This window comes from Psammomys obesus, unplaced genomic scaffold, assembly GCF_907164565.1.
Source record: "Psammomys obesus unplaced genomic scaffold, mPsaObe1.curated_primary_1811, whole genome shotgun sequence".
Classification (NCBI taxonomy): Eukaryota; Metazoa; Chordata; class Mammalia; order Rodentia; family Muridae; genus Psammomys; species Psammomys obesus.
In genome coordinates, this window is record NW_026596158.1 from 1,241,398 (window position 1) to 1,256,821 (window position 15,424).

At 56.0% G+C, this 15,424-nt stretch overlaps 2 protein-coding genes across 4 annotated transcripts; one reads left to right on the plus strand and one right to left on the minus strand.

The window, feature by feature from the left end:
- Window positions 1-3,321: 3,321 nt before the first annotated feature.
- Mrps12 (mitochondrial ribosomal protein S12) lies at window positions 3,322-5,737 on the minus strand. Of its 3 annotated transcripts, none has more exons than XM_055594815.1 (3): window positions 5,683-5,737; window positions 5,386-5,453; window positions 3,322-3,909 (listed from the first exon to the last, which is right to left on the minus strand). In XM_055594815.1, the coding sequence occupies exons 2-3, from the start codon at window positions 5,432-5,434 to the stop codon at window positions 3,539-3,541; spliced, it is 420 nt and encodes a 139-aa protein (XP_055450790.1). In that variant the 5' UTR covers window positions 5,435-5,453; window positions 5,683-5,737; the 3' UTR covers window positions 3,322-3,538. The 3 variants fall into 3 exon arrangements, with proteins under 3 accessions (XP_055450790.1, XP_055450792.1, XP_055450791.1); XM_055594817.1 differs by lacking the exon at window positions 5,683-5,737 and adding an exon at window positions 5,538-5,672; XM_055594816.1 differs by lacking the exon at window positions 5,683-5,737 and having other exon boundaries at window positions 5,386-5,672.
- A 44-nt stretch (window positions 5,738-5,781) lies between these two features.
- On the plus strand, window positions 5,782-15,053 carry Sars2 (seryl-tRNA synthetase 2, mitochondrial). Its single transcript, XM_055594775.1, has 16 exons — window positions 5,782-6,179; window positions 7,875-7,970; window positions 9,100-9,129; window positions 9,699-9,839; window positions 9,917-9,971; window positions 10,397-10,460; window positions 10,716-10,821; window positions 11,715-11,762; window positions 11,943-12,051; window positions 12,246-12,291; window positions 12,370-12,457; window positions 12,534-12,643; window positions 13,777-13,870; window positions 13,960-14,052; window positions 14,177-14,242; window positions 14,651-15,053. Exons 1-16 carry the CDS (start codon window positions 5,913-5,915, stop codon window positions 14,792-14,794), a joined length of 1,557 nt encoding a protein of 518 aa, XP_055450750.1. The 5' UTR covers window positions 5,782-5,912; the 3' UTR covers window positions 14,795-15,053.
- The last annotated feature ends 371 nt before the right edge of the window (window positions 15,054-15,424 follow it).

Here is a 15,424-nt window from a genome sequence, read left to right on the forward strand (position 1 = left end):
AATAAGTACTGGGCTGGGAATGGAGGCACAGGCCTTTAATCTCCCTTTTTGGGGAGGTTCTCAGAGCAGCAGAGCGAGGGAGAGGAGCCTACTGAGTCCCAAGAGCCTCTTCCTGCGTTCCTCCCCCCCCCTTCCCAAGCAGGCAGGTCTCGTGATCAGCCCATTCAGTGACGACCTCAAACCTGTGGATGGTCACAAGTTCCAGCCAGTTGGCAGCACTGGCCTAAGAACTGACCCTCACGGAGGGTGATGGGGCCGAAGTCCTGCCTGGAAAGCATTTGCTCTTCTCTTGGGCTCTGGCTCCTTCAGGTCAACTCGTCCCTGCCTGGGCATGGCTCCTTCATGGGGGTAGTTCCACGCCCCGAAGTAGCAGTATTAGCAGTATTGTCCTCCAGGCCCTTTCCCTAGCCTTGACTCCGCCCCCTGATTTAGGTTCCCACAGCTCTCAGCCTCCCTCCTCCCAACTCAAGAGAGCTTGCTTGGTGGCAGGGACCACAGCTGGGGCCCCCTGTGAGAACAGCGGCTGCATCTACAGGCTTTGCGTCCGCCTACTGGGTGAAGTTCTCTGCCTCACCCAACCCAGGCCTTCAATGGACTGAGACCGGCTGCCCACTCAGCCCTGGCCCGCTCCAAGGTGTCTGCCCAACAGTCACCTGGGCTTCTGGTGTCATTGGTAGGGCCTGTGTCCTTACATTACATCTAGACTCTGCTCCAAGAGCCTCGCTGGTTAACTAACCCATTCCACTGGAGCAACAGCCCAGCCGTGCAGCATTTATTGAGCACGTACTACGTTCAAGGTACTGTTAAAGATGCTGTAATATGTGAACCCAAGTCCTTGCCCGGTTACTATCCTCGAGTTGAGGAGTTGATGCACATCAAGTGTGACTGGCAGGAGCCAGGCCTGAGGATGCACATTTCAAATCACAGCACTTAGGAGACCGAGGCAGGAGGATCAGGACTTCAAGGTCTTCCTCAGTTAGTGAGTTCAAGGCTAGCCTGTGCTACCTAAAACCCTGTCTCAAAATATGTGGTGGAGCAAGCCTTTAATGCCAGCACTTAAGAGGCAGAGGCAGGTGGATCTCCAAGTCTAAAGCCAGCCAGGGCTACATAGAACCTCTCTCAATCAACAACGAATGAAGATAAAATTGGGGGAGGCTGCCAACGTCTTGAAGCTCAGTGTCCCACAAAGCCCACAGGGTCTCCCTCCCTCCCTGCCCCCATTACCCCAGTCTTTGCCCTGATTGCTCACCACCTGCAACACTTTCTCCAGAGCCTCACAGGGCTCCCTCCCGATCCTTCTGGTCTCCTCCAGTATCACCTCCACCAGCATTTCCATTGTTCATTCTCCCTGACCTGCCTCCCTCCTGGGAGTCCCACTGCCCTCAGCCTTCCGCATCTGGCGCCCCTCCTTCACCGATGATCTCACTGCTGTGCCCCGCCACCCAGGGTGTGGCCGGGTGGCATCCGGGTGCTCAGGGAACCTGCTAGGATGGAGGAAGAGGACCACCAGCCTCACTCACCCTGTCACTCTCCTTCCCACAGGTCTCATGTTTTCGCTGACTTTGGCATCCAGTATGTGTCTTTTGAACAGTGTAGAAGTTCCTGGGCAGGACACAATGGTGCCCTTGTGGCCCACTCCAGCGCACAGGGCAGGATCCGTCCGTCCCAGCTGAGCAGGATCTGATCAGACTCCCAGGACCCATTGCCTTCTTCCGGGTGGTGTTAAAATCAGAGGCGGCTTTGCAGTGCCCAGCCGACGGGTGTCTGTGGGGCTCCTCTTCACACCTGCTTCAGTTAGGTCTCCTGCTGTGACCTAACCAGCTGTCTACAGCTTCCTTCTCTCAAGCCCAACCTTCCTAACACAAGTTCCTCACGTGGTGATCCCAACCATAAAATTCTTTCATTGCTCCTTCGTAACTGTAATTTTGTTGTTACAAATCATGATATGAACATGTTTTTGTGACCCACAGGTTGAGAACCACTGGCATAGACAAGCATGCCCCAGCACATGGGAAGGCCAAGCCCAATTGCAGGAGCAGGTTCTGTCCTTTCACCAGGGGACCAAATTCCGGTCACCAGGCTTGCTGGCGCTCCCTGGCCATGGCTCCAGGCCTGGGCACTGACCCTCATCTGTACATTTTTGGGATGGGTTGCTTGCTAGCAGGGAACAGGGGTCACTAGGACATGTGTTCTTGAAACCAACACAGGCTTCCAAGGAAACCCTGATGTTCTGAGGAGCCTCAGGTCCAGCTGTGGGTACCTGCTGCTATCCACCCTGGGATGACGTCTGTCTCTACGGCCCTGCAGCACCTCACCTCTGCCAGGCTGGCACCGTTTCTCATCAGCTCCTCCGAGACCCCTTACCTCTTGCCAAGTTAACATCCTGCTTCCTCCTGCAGTCTACCCTCCTGTAAGACACCTGGCCCCAGGCAGGCTATGGGGGGGGGGCTCCCCTACCGCCTACCCTAACCCCCCCCAAACTGTTCGTTCTCCTCCTGCCTGGGGGCTGCCTCCCAGAAGGCCACAAGTCAGGAGGGGCAGGAGACCAGAAAGCCATACAGGGATCACACATCCCGGAACGGCCGATGGCTAGTTCAACTTTAATTCCAGAGAACAAAGGTTATATACCCCTACGGGAGTGGGAGGGGCCCTCCAAAGACAGGTGCATATAATTGGTTGGAACTAGGCTCTTCAAGGGTGCTTGATTTGCATTATACAGCGTGCTCCTATCCTAAGAGCAGAATTTCAGTACCTAATTACCATATAGGAGCGGGAGGGGAGAGCTAACGGGCTGTGTCAGAGGCCATATATCAAGTGGGGAGCCTGTGCGTGAAGGCACTCTCAGATGAAGTCAGGCAGAGAGCAGGGGACCCTGCCGAGGAAGGGAGTTCTGCCTTTAGCACAGGGCTCATCATGGCTCTCAGGTCCAGGCAAGGGCTGCAACCTCAACCAGCAGGGCACCTCTGACAAATCTGCCCAATAAAACTGGCGCTAAAGGGGCTGGCAGGCGGCTCACAGGTTAGGAGCATAAGCTGCTGTTAGAGAAGGTCCAAGTTTGCTTTCCAACACCCCCATCAGGCAGCTCACAACAGCGTGTAACTCCAGCTCCTGGGGAGTGCAAAACCTCCGGCCTCCAAGGCACCTGTATGCACGTGCATTCACACGCACACACGCACACACACACACACACATACCTAAGCATACTTAATAATCCTCAGCGTCTAGAACAGTCCCTGTCGGTGGGCTGTTTTCTAGAAGGGGGAACTAAGGCGCACAGACTGGCATTTGCCACCACGCTCGGGGACAGACACTGCAAGATGGTGACATCACGACCTGCAGGTTTATTACAACACCCCATCCCAGCATGAGGTCCAACCTGTGACACCGAACACGGAAGCCACAGGAGCGGGCAGCGGGGTGCAGCAGGGTGCTTCCTTCAGCGCACCTCCAGAACTCTTGATGAGCCCGGCACTAGCCGCCCCTGGAGCAGGAAGGACTGGTTCCCACGGGTCCAGCAACTGGCAGCTGTGAACCACGGTCACTTCTTCTTTTGCACATGGCCGCAGTCATGCTTACCCCTCACAACTTTGAGCTTGACCCCCGGCAGGTCCTGGGTGCGGCCGCCCTCCACAAGGACCACGTGGTGCTCCTGCAGGGTGTGGCCTTCCCCTGGGATGAAGCACACGGCTTCTCGGCCAGTGCTGAGGCGCACTCGGCAGCACTTGCGGTTGGCGGAGTTGGGCTTCTTTGGCTTTCTGATGAATGTCTGTAACACCACGCCCTTCAGCTGGGGCCGCCCCTCTGTGGGGCCCAGAGACTTAGGGGAGTACTTCCGGCGGCCTAGGCGGTGCATCTGGTTCAGGGTGGCCATGGAACGGGTGGCCCACAGCTGGGGAGCTGGGGCAAGGCCTAGAGAGACACAACAGGGGCTATCTGGTATCCATTTTCTATTACAAGGTCATGTCTGCTTATGTCTACAGGTATTTAATGGGGATGGACAGCCAGCTCAGTGGTTGCAAGCATTTGGTGCTCTTGCAGGGATGATGGTGGCTCACAGATCTGACATATGCATGTCACTTACATACATGTGGGCAAAACATTTGTACAGGGGCTGGAAAGACGCCTCAATGGTTGAAAGCACTGGTCGTGCTTACAGATGACCCAGGTTCAATTCTCAGCACGACATAGAGGCTGGCAACCATCTTTACAGTTCTAGGGACCTGATGCCCTCTTCTGGCTTCACATTCACGCAGACAAGACACTCATATACATAAGTATTTAGGAATAACAAAAGCTCACCTTTATTACACCCATAATTACATAATCATGCTCTTACACATTTTAACCATTTTACGTAAGCTGACACGCTGGCAAGGCCAAGCCTTCTCAAAGACCCTACTCCCTACCCAACCTGCCAGGACTTCTACTCCCCACGGGTTCCCTGTTCAAACTGCTCCAGCCTCGGTGCCTTCAAAACAAACAAAATGCAGGCCATGGTGGCTGCAGTGTAAGACAAGGAGAGGCAGGTGGAAATCCTGGAGGAGATGCTTTCAAGGCACCTCCGTGAGACTGGGGCTGCAGAGGCAGCTTTGTGGGTAGGAGCACTGACTGCTCTTGCAGAGGACCCAGACCTGATTTCTAGCACCCAGGGGACAGCTCACCCCAGTCTGTAACTCCAGTTCCAGGGAACTTGAAGACACAAACGTATAAAGAAAAATCACCTATATAAACAAAACTCTTTTGGGGTCTCACCATGTAGCTCTGCCTGTACTGAAACTCTATGTAGACCAGCTTGGACGGTATATCCCAGGGTGAATGAAACACCCAACACCTCCCTCAGGTCACTGTGCACAACACCTGATGTCTGGATGATGTCTGAGAACATAGACCAGTTCCCCTCCATTGGCTGGCACATCCGTAGGAGGCCATCAATAAATACTGGCTGAAAATAGAAAGACACCTAACCAGGAAGACGCGCTGAGAAACGAACCTTTGCTGGTGTGACAGTTGCGTGAACATTTGAGTGTACGTATACAAACCATGACTGAATATCATTACTCAATACAGTCTCCGGGATCCCACCATGTGGAGGAGCCATGGCTACGCCTGACACAGGAGCTTCTGACCCTTGAGCCGGGGGGCGTGGTGGGAAAACGCCTGTAATACCAGAACTTGGGAGGTCGAAGCGGGTGATCCCGGAGTTCAAAGCTAGCCTGTCTACAAAGTGAAGTGGAGGCTAGCCTGGGCTACAGTGAAACCCCGCCTCCAAAGCGAGCAAAGGGCACCGTGTTTAAAGCCGAGGCCATCCGAGTGCGGGCCAAAGCACACACGCCCCAGGGAGGTAGCCCACATCCGGCCTCGTCCCTGTGAACCACGCTCACTTACCACGACGGAGGGACGTGGCGAGGCCACGCAGAAGGCCGGCCCAGGACATCTCGCCGCCTGGTGCCTCCCTGTATCAGGAGAGAAGATGCTCAGAGAGGAGCCTGGGAGCGTCCCGCTCCCGCAGCCTTCGGGGTTCCCTCTAAAACGCTGACCATCACCCTCTACGGCGTCAACAGAGGGACCCCGCAAACCCAGCCTCACTCCGGGCTGGCCCCCGAGGCTCCAGTCGCCCTCGCCCGGATACTGGAAGGGGAAACCGAGGAGAGAGACGTTCGGACGACGGATAACTGCACCCACCTCACGACCTAGCAGGGTCGTAGCCGCGCTAAAGCCCAGCTCCAGCCCCTTCCGGGGATGGATTCTCCGACGTGATTGGCTACTTCTCTCTACGTCACTGAGGAGGCGGGATGAGGATGCCGATTGGACAGTGACAGGCTCCACCCGCGTTCAGGCTTCCTCATTGGACGCGTCTCTGAAGCCTCTGATTGGCTCGTGCCTGGTGAGGGACTTCTTGTTTCTGGTCCAAGATGGCTGCGCCTATTGCACGGCTCTGGCGGCCTCTTCTGGCTCGCCAGGGCCTCCGGTCCCGAGGGCGCTACCTGTGCAGCCAGAGCCCAGGGACAGAGCTCGCCGCGGAGAAGCGGCCTCGGAACCTCCTGTACGACCGCGCGCGCGAGGGCTACGGCGTGCTCCCTCACCTGGACGTGGAGTCGATGTGCGCATGCCCAGAGGCAGCCGCGCGCTCCCTGGAGCTCCGCAAGGGGAGGCTGCGGCCGGCCGACCTGCACGCGGTCGTGAGTGTGCCTGCGCGGGCGGCGGGAGCGGGCTGCTCTGCAGACCTGGGTTGGCCAGGTGCCTTCCAGCAGCGGGAAGAAGGACCGGGATTTGGGTCCCTTCCCAAGTTAGGCAGCGTCTTGTGCATGACAGCCACTTAGGTGCCAGGGGTCCCCTGAGAACCAAGGCCCTGCGGAACCTCACGGATGCCTTCCGTGACCCGCACGCCCTTTTGCATGCCTTGCGTAACTGGACACTTGGTATCTGCCGTACCCCTGGACTTAGATACCACTGTCTTCTGTGCTCAAACTTCATGCCAGGCTCACCCTAAGGCCACAGAGAAAAACGAGGAGTAAGATGTAAAGCAGATCGGGAAAGGGACCCTTGGGGACAGAGCTCTGAACCCCGCTATAAATAGCAAGCTGATAAATAGGGCTGGACGGATGGGTACCTGCTGAACAGATATTTAAGGAGCGTTTGTGATCCAGATGTTGAGACTGTGCGAATAATAAAACCATTGCCGCTTACATAAATTCTATCTTATAGAAAACTAAAATTGAGGGTAGCCGTGTGTGGGACGGGGAGTTCTGAATGGAATAGATGACTTCCCAACTCAGGTTTGAGCCCTTCTGTATCAGCCACTGTCCTGTCGCTGTGATTATACACCATGATCAAACCAACTCATGGAAGGATTTACTTGGGCTTGGCAGGGACAGAGTGAGCGCGGGTGGCAGAGCAGGGCGCTCACATCTAAACCACAAGCCTGAAGCTGAGAGCAAACTAGATGTAGGGGGAGGTTTTAAACTCTGAAAGACCCCCTCCAGCAAGGCCACGCCTCCTAAACCTCCCCAAACATCACCAGCCAGAAGCTGTGGGGGACATTCCTCTCCAAATCGTGTATACTTTAGCTTCATTGAAGTTTTTGTGGGTCAGGTGGCCCAGTCAGAAAGGGCACTTTGTTGCCGTGCCTGATATCCTGAGTTCAGTTCCCAGGTGAGAGGAGAAAAACAATTCCTGACCCTCATACAAGCACAAACAGGAGAAATTAATATAAATGATTAATAAAAAAAACTTTAAAAAAAATCTGGGCATGGCCGTGCAAGCTTTTAATCTCAGTACTCTGAAGGAGGTAAGCAGATCTCTGTGAGTTTGAGGCCAGCCTGGTCTACATACCAAGTTCCGGGCTAGCCAGGGCTACATAAAGGCTCAGCAGGTAAAGGTACTTAGCGCTGAGCCGACAACACGTTCAGCACAGTGGGAGGAGAGAACCGAGCCCCGGACGCTGTCTGCTGACTTCCATGCTGTGGCCACACACAAAAGAAACAAGAAAGAGAAAAGAAAGCTTAGTCACCTTTAAAGAGATGATTTAGGCAGGCAGGCTGGTGCTTCTATAGTCTCAGCACTCAGAGTAGGGCGGGATGGTTATGAGTTCAAGACTACCCTGAACTATACATAGATACACAGGCTCATAAAACCAAGAAAGAAGAACAAAGCAGAGTCACTCTTGCACGCTTGTCTCTCGGTCATGATCAAGACAACAGAAGCAGCTGCAAAGTGAGCTGGGAAACGCATTGATTCAGGGCGGCCATGTGCCCGCCTGGACTTCTGGGTGTCCGGGTGCTGATGAGAAGAGAGACTGCCCCTCGCCTGCAGGCGGTAGAGGAGGCTCCAGAGCAGTGGGAACCTCACCTCCCTCGTGTGGCATCCTCCCGCAGATCTCCATGTGGCAGGAGCTGCAGCAGCTTCGGGAGCAGATCCGGGACTTGGAGGCACAGAAGGCGGCTGTGGCAGATGCAGTCCGAGCTCTGCTGGTGAGCATGGGGCATGGGTCCCGCGTGGGCCAGGGCAGCCTGGAGGTGGCAAGGAGTAATGAGAAACCCAACTAAAGGGGCTTGAATCATGTACATAGTTGGTCCGGAACTGAAGGCTGCGAAGAGCGACAAACTGGAAATCAGGTCTGTGGGGAAGAGAGAGCCTGAGCTTCTCAACCTTTCCCCCCTCGCCAGCTCCTTTTTGCCAAAACCACCTCCTATCTGTTGCATGTTTGGTTTGCAGCTAATTTCCGTCATCGTACATTCAGAAACCCTTAATGTTGCCAGATTTTCTTGCAGCCCTTCAGTTGCAGCAGCCATCTAGAGTCAGAATCCAGCATTTACAAAGCTCCACAGGGTTAGCGCCCCCACAGGTGGCCTTAGTAGAAATCCCCAAGGGGGTGATGGCCCACAGCTGTGATCGCAGCACGTGGCAGGTAGATTCCGGGGATCAAGAGTCGGAACCATCCTTAGCTCGCGTCCTGGCCATTGTTGCATTGCTGTGAAGAGATGCTGTGGCCGTCGCGTGTTTAACTGGGGACTTAGGCTTTCAGAGGGTTGGACGCTGTCCTCGTGGTGGGAAGCATTCGCTGAGAGCTTTACATTGTGCTCCTCAGGCAGCAGGCAGGGAGCAAGACACCAGGCCCGGTGTGTGCTTTCGATGCCTCAGAGCCCGAGCCCAGTGACATAGGTCCTCCAACAAAGCCACACATCGTGATCCTTTCACACAGTTCATCCCCTGGTGACTAACCATGAAACTACCGGAGCCTACTGTGGCCGTTCTCATTAAAACCACCACAGCTATGGAGAGAGCCGGGCAGTGGTGGCACACACCTTTAGTCCCAGCACTCAGGGAGGCAGAGGCAGGGGGATCTCTGCGAGTTCAAGGGAGTCCAAGGCAGCCACGGCCACACAGACAAACCCTGTCTCAAGACAATACACAAAACAAGGAGCAGGGACAGTTAACTCACCACTGGGTGTCACTCCTGCTATGCTGCCGCCTCGTGCTTTACCAGCAGAGAAACTGAAGCGCAGTGGGAGGTTCAAATGTCGTGGTCCTCTCCTGACTCTACTCTGAACCCCCAAGTTCATTATGTAATCGCCTCCCCCCTCTCCTCTTCTCCACCAGGCAAACGAAGATAGCGACGAACTTGAAAAGGTACTCAGGGCCCCGGTGTCTGCGCCCTGGATGGGGAGGGCAGGGAGGGTGCTGTGTTGGTCACAGCTCTTCCACTGTGTGAGACACCATGATTCAGGCAGGATTAGGAGGTGGGCTAAGAACAGCTTCCGCTGGGGACAGAGGTGGCTCGGGCCAGTGGACTGTACTTGCAGAGGACCCAGATTTGCTCTCCGCCATGCACACACGGCACACAATTAAAAAAATTTTATTATTAAAAACAAGAACAGCCTGTCGATTTGTGAAAATATAACTGACTCCAGGCACAACTGGAGCCAGCTCCTGGCTCTACTCCGAGGTTTCTTCTGAGCACAGCTTCCTTCCCCTGGCAGAGGAAGGCAGAGCCCAGCACACCCTCCTGATGCTTCCCTCTACAGTCCTCAAGCCTGGCTCCTGGCTCCTCACAGTCAAAGCAAGGGAAGGTTCCAGTTGGCCAGACCTAAGCCTCGTTTACATGAACTTACATGGGGCCAACAAGGATGAGTTGGATGAATCGGGCCACTTGAGGGATCCCTGGCTCTCCCAGGGCTGATACCCTTTGCCCTGTTCAGGACCCTCACTATCAGGAGCTGCGGGCCCGTGGCCGGGACATACGGATGCAGCTCATACCCTTGTACCACAGAGAGACCCAGCTAGAAGAACAGTTCTACCTGCAGGCCCTGAAGCTGCCCAACGAGACCCACCCAGACACGGTAAAGGCCATTCCTGCTGGGAGGGAGACGGTGCCCGGGGCTGCCTCCTTCCCCCTGACACGCTCCTCTTCCTGTAGCCCATTGGGGATGAGAGCCAGGCGAGGGTGCTCCGCGTGGTGGGGGACAAGCCAGGTGAGTCACACCCCGGCGGGCGCCCAGATCCAGTGTCTGATCTCAGGCTGGGTGGGCGCGGGAGGTGCCGGGGCCTCCGCCGGAGCAGCCCACCAGATGTGAGCTGAGCCTGGGTCTCCTTGCCACTACTGGCAGCCTATCCTGGCATGGGTGCAGCGTGTCTGCTGTCTCTCGTTCTCTTCCTGGCTTCGCGTGGGTCCCTGTTCTCTGGGGCTTCTCTTCCTAGCCCTGCTGCATGTCTCTCTCTCTGTCTGATCTCTCTCCCCCATCTCACTCATCCATTTCCTTTTCTTTCTTCCCTCCCCTCACCTCCTTCTCTCTTTCTCCCTGCTTCTCTTACCCCCCTTCCCTTTTCCCATGATCCTCCCTGCTCGCCCACTCATCTTTCTTCCTTTCTTAACCCATTTCTTTTCACCTACCTCCAGTTTTCTCCTTCCGACCCAAAGACCACATGAAAATTGGCGAGAAACTTGACATCATCCGGCAGAAGTGAGTGCCCGCCGCCCCCCCATCCCTCCCTGGGTCTCACCCCACCCGTTACCCCATCACCCCACACTAACAGCTGGCAGCCAGCTTCTGCCCTGCAGCCTCAGGGTACAAGGTGGGATGCCAGGGATGGGCTCACCCAGCATGAATATTTGATGCCAGGCCCGCCTGGCATCTGGGCCTCTGCCCCCTGGGTACTCGAGTCCTTTCCCCACCCATAGACACTGCTGGTCTGTCTGTCTGCCTGTCTGTCTCTAGGCGCCTGTCTCATGTGTCTGGCCACCGGTCCTATTACCTGCGTGGGGCTGGGGCCCTCTTGCAGCACGGCCTGGTCAACTTTACCCTCAGCAAGCTTGTCAGCAGGGTATGGCCTACTTGAGGACGGCTTGGACAGGGTGGCATGGTACCAAGCTTAACGGGATAAAGGGTGTACGAGGGGACTGGGAGTGTGGCTCAGTTAACTGGTACAGCACTTGCCCTGCACACAGAGAGATGGGAGCACACACTTTATTGGCACTGGAGAGGCTGAGGCAGGAGGATCAAACCTTCAAGGCTGACTTGGGCAACAGTGAAACTGTCTCAAAAAAAAAAAAAAAAAAAAAGCACTAGGGCAGTATGCCACAGTTCTCAGTTTCCCTGTGTATTATCAGCACATTAATTCCTATGTCTTCTGTGCTAGGTGGGGGCTATTGTTACGCCCCCTTTTGAGATGGGAAAATTGAGGCTTGAGGTAATAATCCAAGGGCTCGGAGCTTGGGGCATTGCAACGATGGAGGCATTTGGGGAGCCTTGTCCGCTGAGGCAGGGCGCCCACAGGCTGACAGCATGAGTTACTGGCCATGGTGAAGGGCTAACAGGCCTTTTTTTTTGAGACAAGCTCTCACTATGTGATTTTAGCTGGTAGCCTGGAGCTCCCTGTATAGACCAGGCTGGCCTCAAACCCAGAGATCTGCCTATCTCTGCCTCCTCCTAGGTTCTGGGATTAAAGGCATTCGCCAAACAGATTTGGGGGGGGGCGGCTCTGGGGAGCCCCGTGGGAGGCTTCAAGCAGGGAAGGGCCATGTTAGATCTGTGCTTCTCGTTGGCACCTCCAGCAGCCCTCTGGATAAACTTCGAGGAAACCAGGGTGCACTGACAGGGTCCTGGGCTCAGGCCTCACTGGTGTCCTTTGCTGTCGGGCAGGCCGTTTGGAATGGCAGGGCAGCGACCGTCTCCCTCCTTGGGCCTGCTGTTAGGTTTATGTGTCTCCTCCCGCAGGGCTTCACCCCCATGACAGTTCCAGACCTTCTTCGAGGAGCCGTGTTTGTGAGTGAGAGCAGAGTAACGGGCCCTTCTCACCCCGAGGAGCCTGTCCCTGGGCTGGGTCGTGGAAGTTGGCCTTAATGTGGGGGAGAGGAAGCAGTTCCCGATGCTTCTAAAGGAACAGCTGGGTGGCAAGCGCAGAGTGGAGGGGCTGAGATTACCTGACCCCCACCCTTCCCCCAGGAAGGCTGTGGAATGACACCAAATGCCGATCCATCCCAGATTTACAATATTGACCCCTCCCGATTTGAAGACCTCAACCTGGCTGGGACAGCAGAGGTGGGGCTGGCAGGTGAGTGGCGGCCTGGGTGGTCCCCGGGGCAGGGGTGGGGGACAGGACGTTGCTGGGCAAGGACCAGACAACAACCCCGGTGCTAACACAGTTGTGTCGGCTGTTGCCTCCTCGGGGTACTCTGAGTCTCCTACGACTTCCTGTGGGTTGATGGCAACCCTGGCTAACGCCATCCTGCCTCTTTCTCCCCCCAGGATACTTCATGGACCACTCTGTGGCTCTCCAGGACCTGCCGGTCAGGTGATGCCCCGTTCCTTTAACCCCAGACGCCATTGGTGACACTGCCCTCCCTGACCCAGCCTCCCGTGCTCCTCCTAGGATGGTCTGCGCCAGCACCTGCTATCGGGCAGAGACGCACAAGGGGAAAGAGCCCTGGGGCCTGTTCCGAGTCCATCACTTCACTAAGGTGAGCGGCACAGGCCTGGCTGTGCACAGTCACCCCCAGACGGGACCCCCTGACTCAATGCCATGCCCTGTCCCAGGTGGAGATGTTTGGGGTGACAGCCCCTGGGCTGGAGCACAGCTCGAAGCTGCTGGATGAGTTCGTGTCCCTGCAGGTGGAGATCTTGACGGAGCTGGGCTTGCACTTCCGGTGCGGAGCAGGGCGGGGCTGGTGGGGGTTGAGGGAGGGGGGCTGACTGGGCTGGCCTGCCACCTGCCACCTAGGAGAAAAGAGGCAGCTGTATAGTCTCTGCATTATCTGGCTTATAGGAGTGTGAAAAGCATGCCAGTAAAGCTGTTCCCTGGACCCCTGAGGCAGCTCCCCACCCCAGGGGTCCAAGAGGCCTCATTGTCTCCAGGTTGAAGCAGGGTGGGGAAGGGCGGCACCCTGTATCACAGGGCCTACTTGTCCTTTAGCGCACACAGCTTTCCAGAGAGAGGGCTGAGGAAAACTGCCTTTCCTCCGGCTGGCTCTCTGCAAAACAAACAAACAAAACCCAAGAGTATGCTAGCAGGTGGTATGTTGCACACCTGTAATCTCAACACCAGCAGCTGTGCCAGGATTTCATGAGTTCAAAACCAGCCTATGAGCTATGGAGTGCAACCATGTTTCAAAATAACTAAACAAACCAGAATCCGAAACAGAATTCTAAGCTCACACTTAGAATCCGAGCACTTGGAAGGCTGAGGGGGGAGGATTGAGCCAGGACAGCATGAGACCCCATTTCACAGGAAACAGCAAACAAGCTGAGAAAGTGCTTGCAAGCAGGAGGGCCTCAGTTCTAATCCCAGCCCCCACAGTTCTAATCCCCAGAAGCTGGGGTGATAGCATGCATCTCTACCACAGTGCCGGTAGGCAGAGAGGCAGATCCCTCGAGCTCGCTGCCAGGCCTTTCTAGCAGAATTAGTGAGCACGCACAAACACGGGGCCTAGAGGTGCACACCTACAATCCTAGGACATGTGGTCTGGACCCTGTTCAAAGCCGTCCTCAGCTACATAGTGCATTCTAGGGCAGCCTGGGGTACACGAGACCTTACCTCAAAAAACATAGAAAAGGAAAAAGCCAGTTAGAGCGCCAAAGCTGGAGGTCCTTACTGTTCCAGACCACAAGAATGGTCGTGTGAGTAGCCGTAGACCTCGGCACACTTTCCTTCCTTCGCACCGTCAGCCTTCTCTGTCTCCTCTGGCACCACTTTCCGTGCTTTTGGCTGCCTCCACTTGACCTCCTTAAATTCTACACCTTTGCCCAGTGACTTCTACCCTGTTTTTTACCCTGGCCTCAGGGTGCTGGACATGCCTACCCAGGAACTAGGCCTTCCTGCTTATCGCAAGTTCGACATTGAGGCCTGGATGCCTGGCCGACGCAGCTATGGAGAGGTACAGGCCCCGGCCTAGTGGGGACATGGGGCAAGACACTCGAGAACTGGCCTGTTCTCTAAGACGCCTGTCACTCGCTCCGGCTCCAGGTCAGCAGCGCCTCCAACTGCACGGACTTCCAGAGCCGCCGGCTGTACATCATGTGTGAAGCTGACACTGGGGAGCTGCAGTTCGCACACACGGTGAGGCCCGCACTTCAGGCCCCCCTCCCCCTCCCCCACTGCCGCCCATCTGCGGCCGCATTGGGCCTCTCTTCCAGGGCCAGGATGAGGTCAGAGCCTGGCCCTGAGCACACCCTTCTTCCAGGTAAATGCTACTGCTTGCGCTGTTCCCCGAGTCCTCATTGCCCTCCTAGAAAGCAACCAGCAAAAGGTGAGAGACTCCCCCAAACTTGAAATCTCAGGTTGACAGGAGGACTGCATGTTCAAGGCCTGCCTGGGCAACTTAATAATAAAAACCTAACTCAAGTTAAAAACAAACAGGATTGGGGGTGTGGCTCAGTGGTAGATCTGTCTAGAATCCCCCAGTGAGGGGCTGGGGTGTGGCTCAGTGGTAGAGCCCCTGCCTAGAATCCCCCAGTGAGGGGGTGTGGCTCAGTGGTAGAGCCCCTGCCTAGAATCCCCCAGTGAGGGGCTGGGGTACAGCATAGTGGTTAAGAGTTTGCCTGGCATGGGGAAGACTGTGGGTTGAATTGGCAGTACCAAAAAGAGGAGCAGGGTGAGGGTTTGGGACTTGCTGGCTGGAGGAAGGGTAGCATCCTGATGCGTGCTCTGTTCCCAGGATGGTACCGTCCTCGTCCCTGCCGTTCTGCAGCCCTACCTGGGCACTGACCGCATCACAGCCTCCACCCATGTGCCTCTCCACTACATTGGCCCCAACCAGAGCCAGAAGCCCAAGCTCCCCGGCCAGACTGCCACCAGCTGACAACTGTCTGCTCTAGAGATCCGGGCCACTGGGACCCTTTACCCTGGAGCTGGCCCTGATGTCTTTGTACTTGTCACCTCCTCTTCCAGACGCCCGGGGCTACCTCTCCTCCTGCCACTGAGTTATTGTCAGTGACCCTTACTGTCAGGAGGGTTGTACCCTGCGGCATGTCTCAGCCTGTGGCAGGAAGAAGGCCGTCCCACCCTCTCCCTCCGGTGCTGAGCAGAAGGCCCACAATAAATGAGAACAGTGGTCTGGATCTGAGCAGGGGTCTGTGACTGCCCACAGGGCTCATGCTTGGAGCTTGGGGCTCCCCGGGGAAGCTGAAAGGATGCCAAGGCCTCCTCTCCTCTAGGATAAGGCCATCACTCTCCAATCACCCTCAAATGGAGCCAATTTTATCCTGATCCCTGGCCAGAGGTGTTGTCCAAAGTGTCACATCCATGGAAGCTGATCCCTGGGCCCGTCTCCCTACACGGGCTCCTCCCCTGGTTGATTTTACTCAGCACCTTGAGTGGCTCCAGCCACCCTCGGACTATCCTTAGTGTTTCCCAGCTCGAGTGGGTTAGCCTACCTGAGGCTTCACCTTCAGAGCGTTCCGGGATCTGCCAGTTGCCCTCTCCTTCCTCA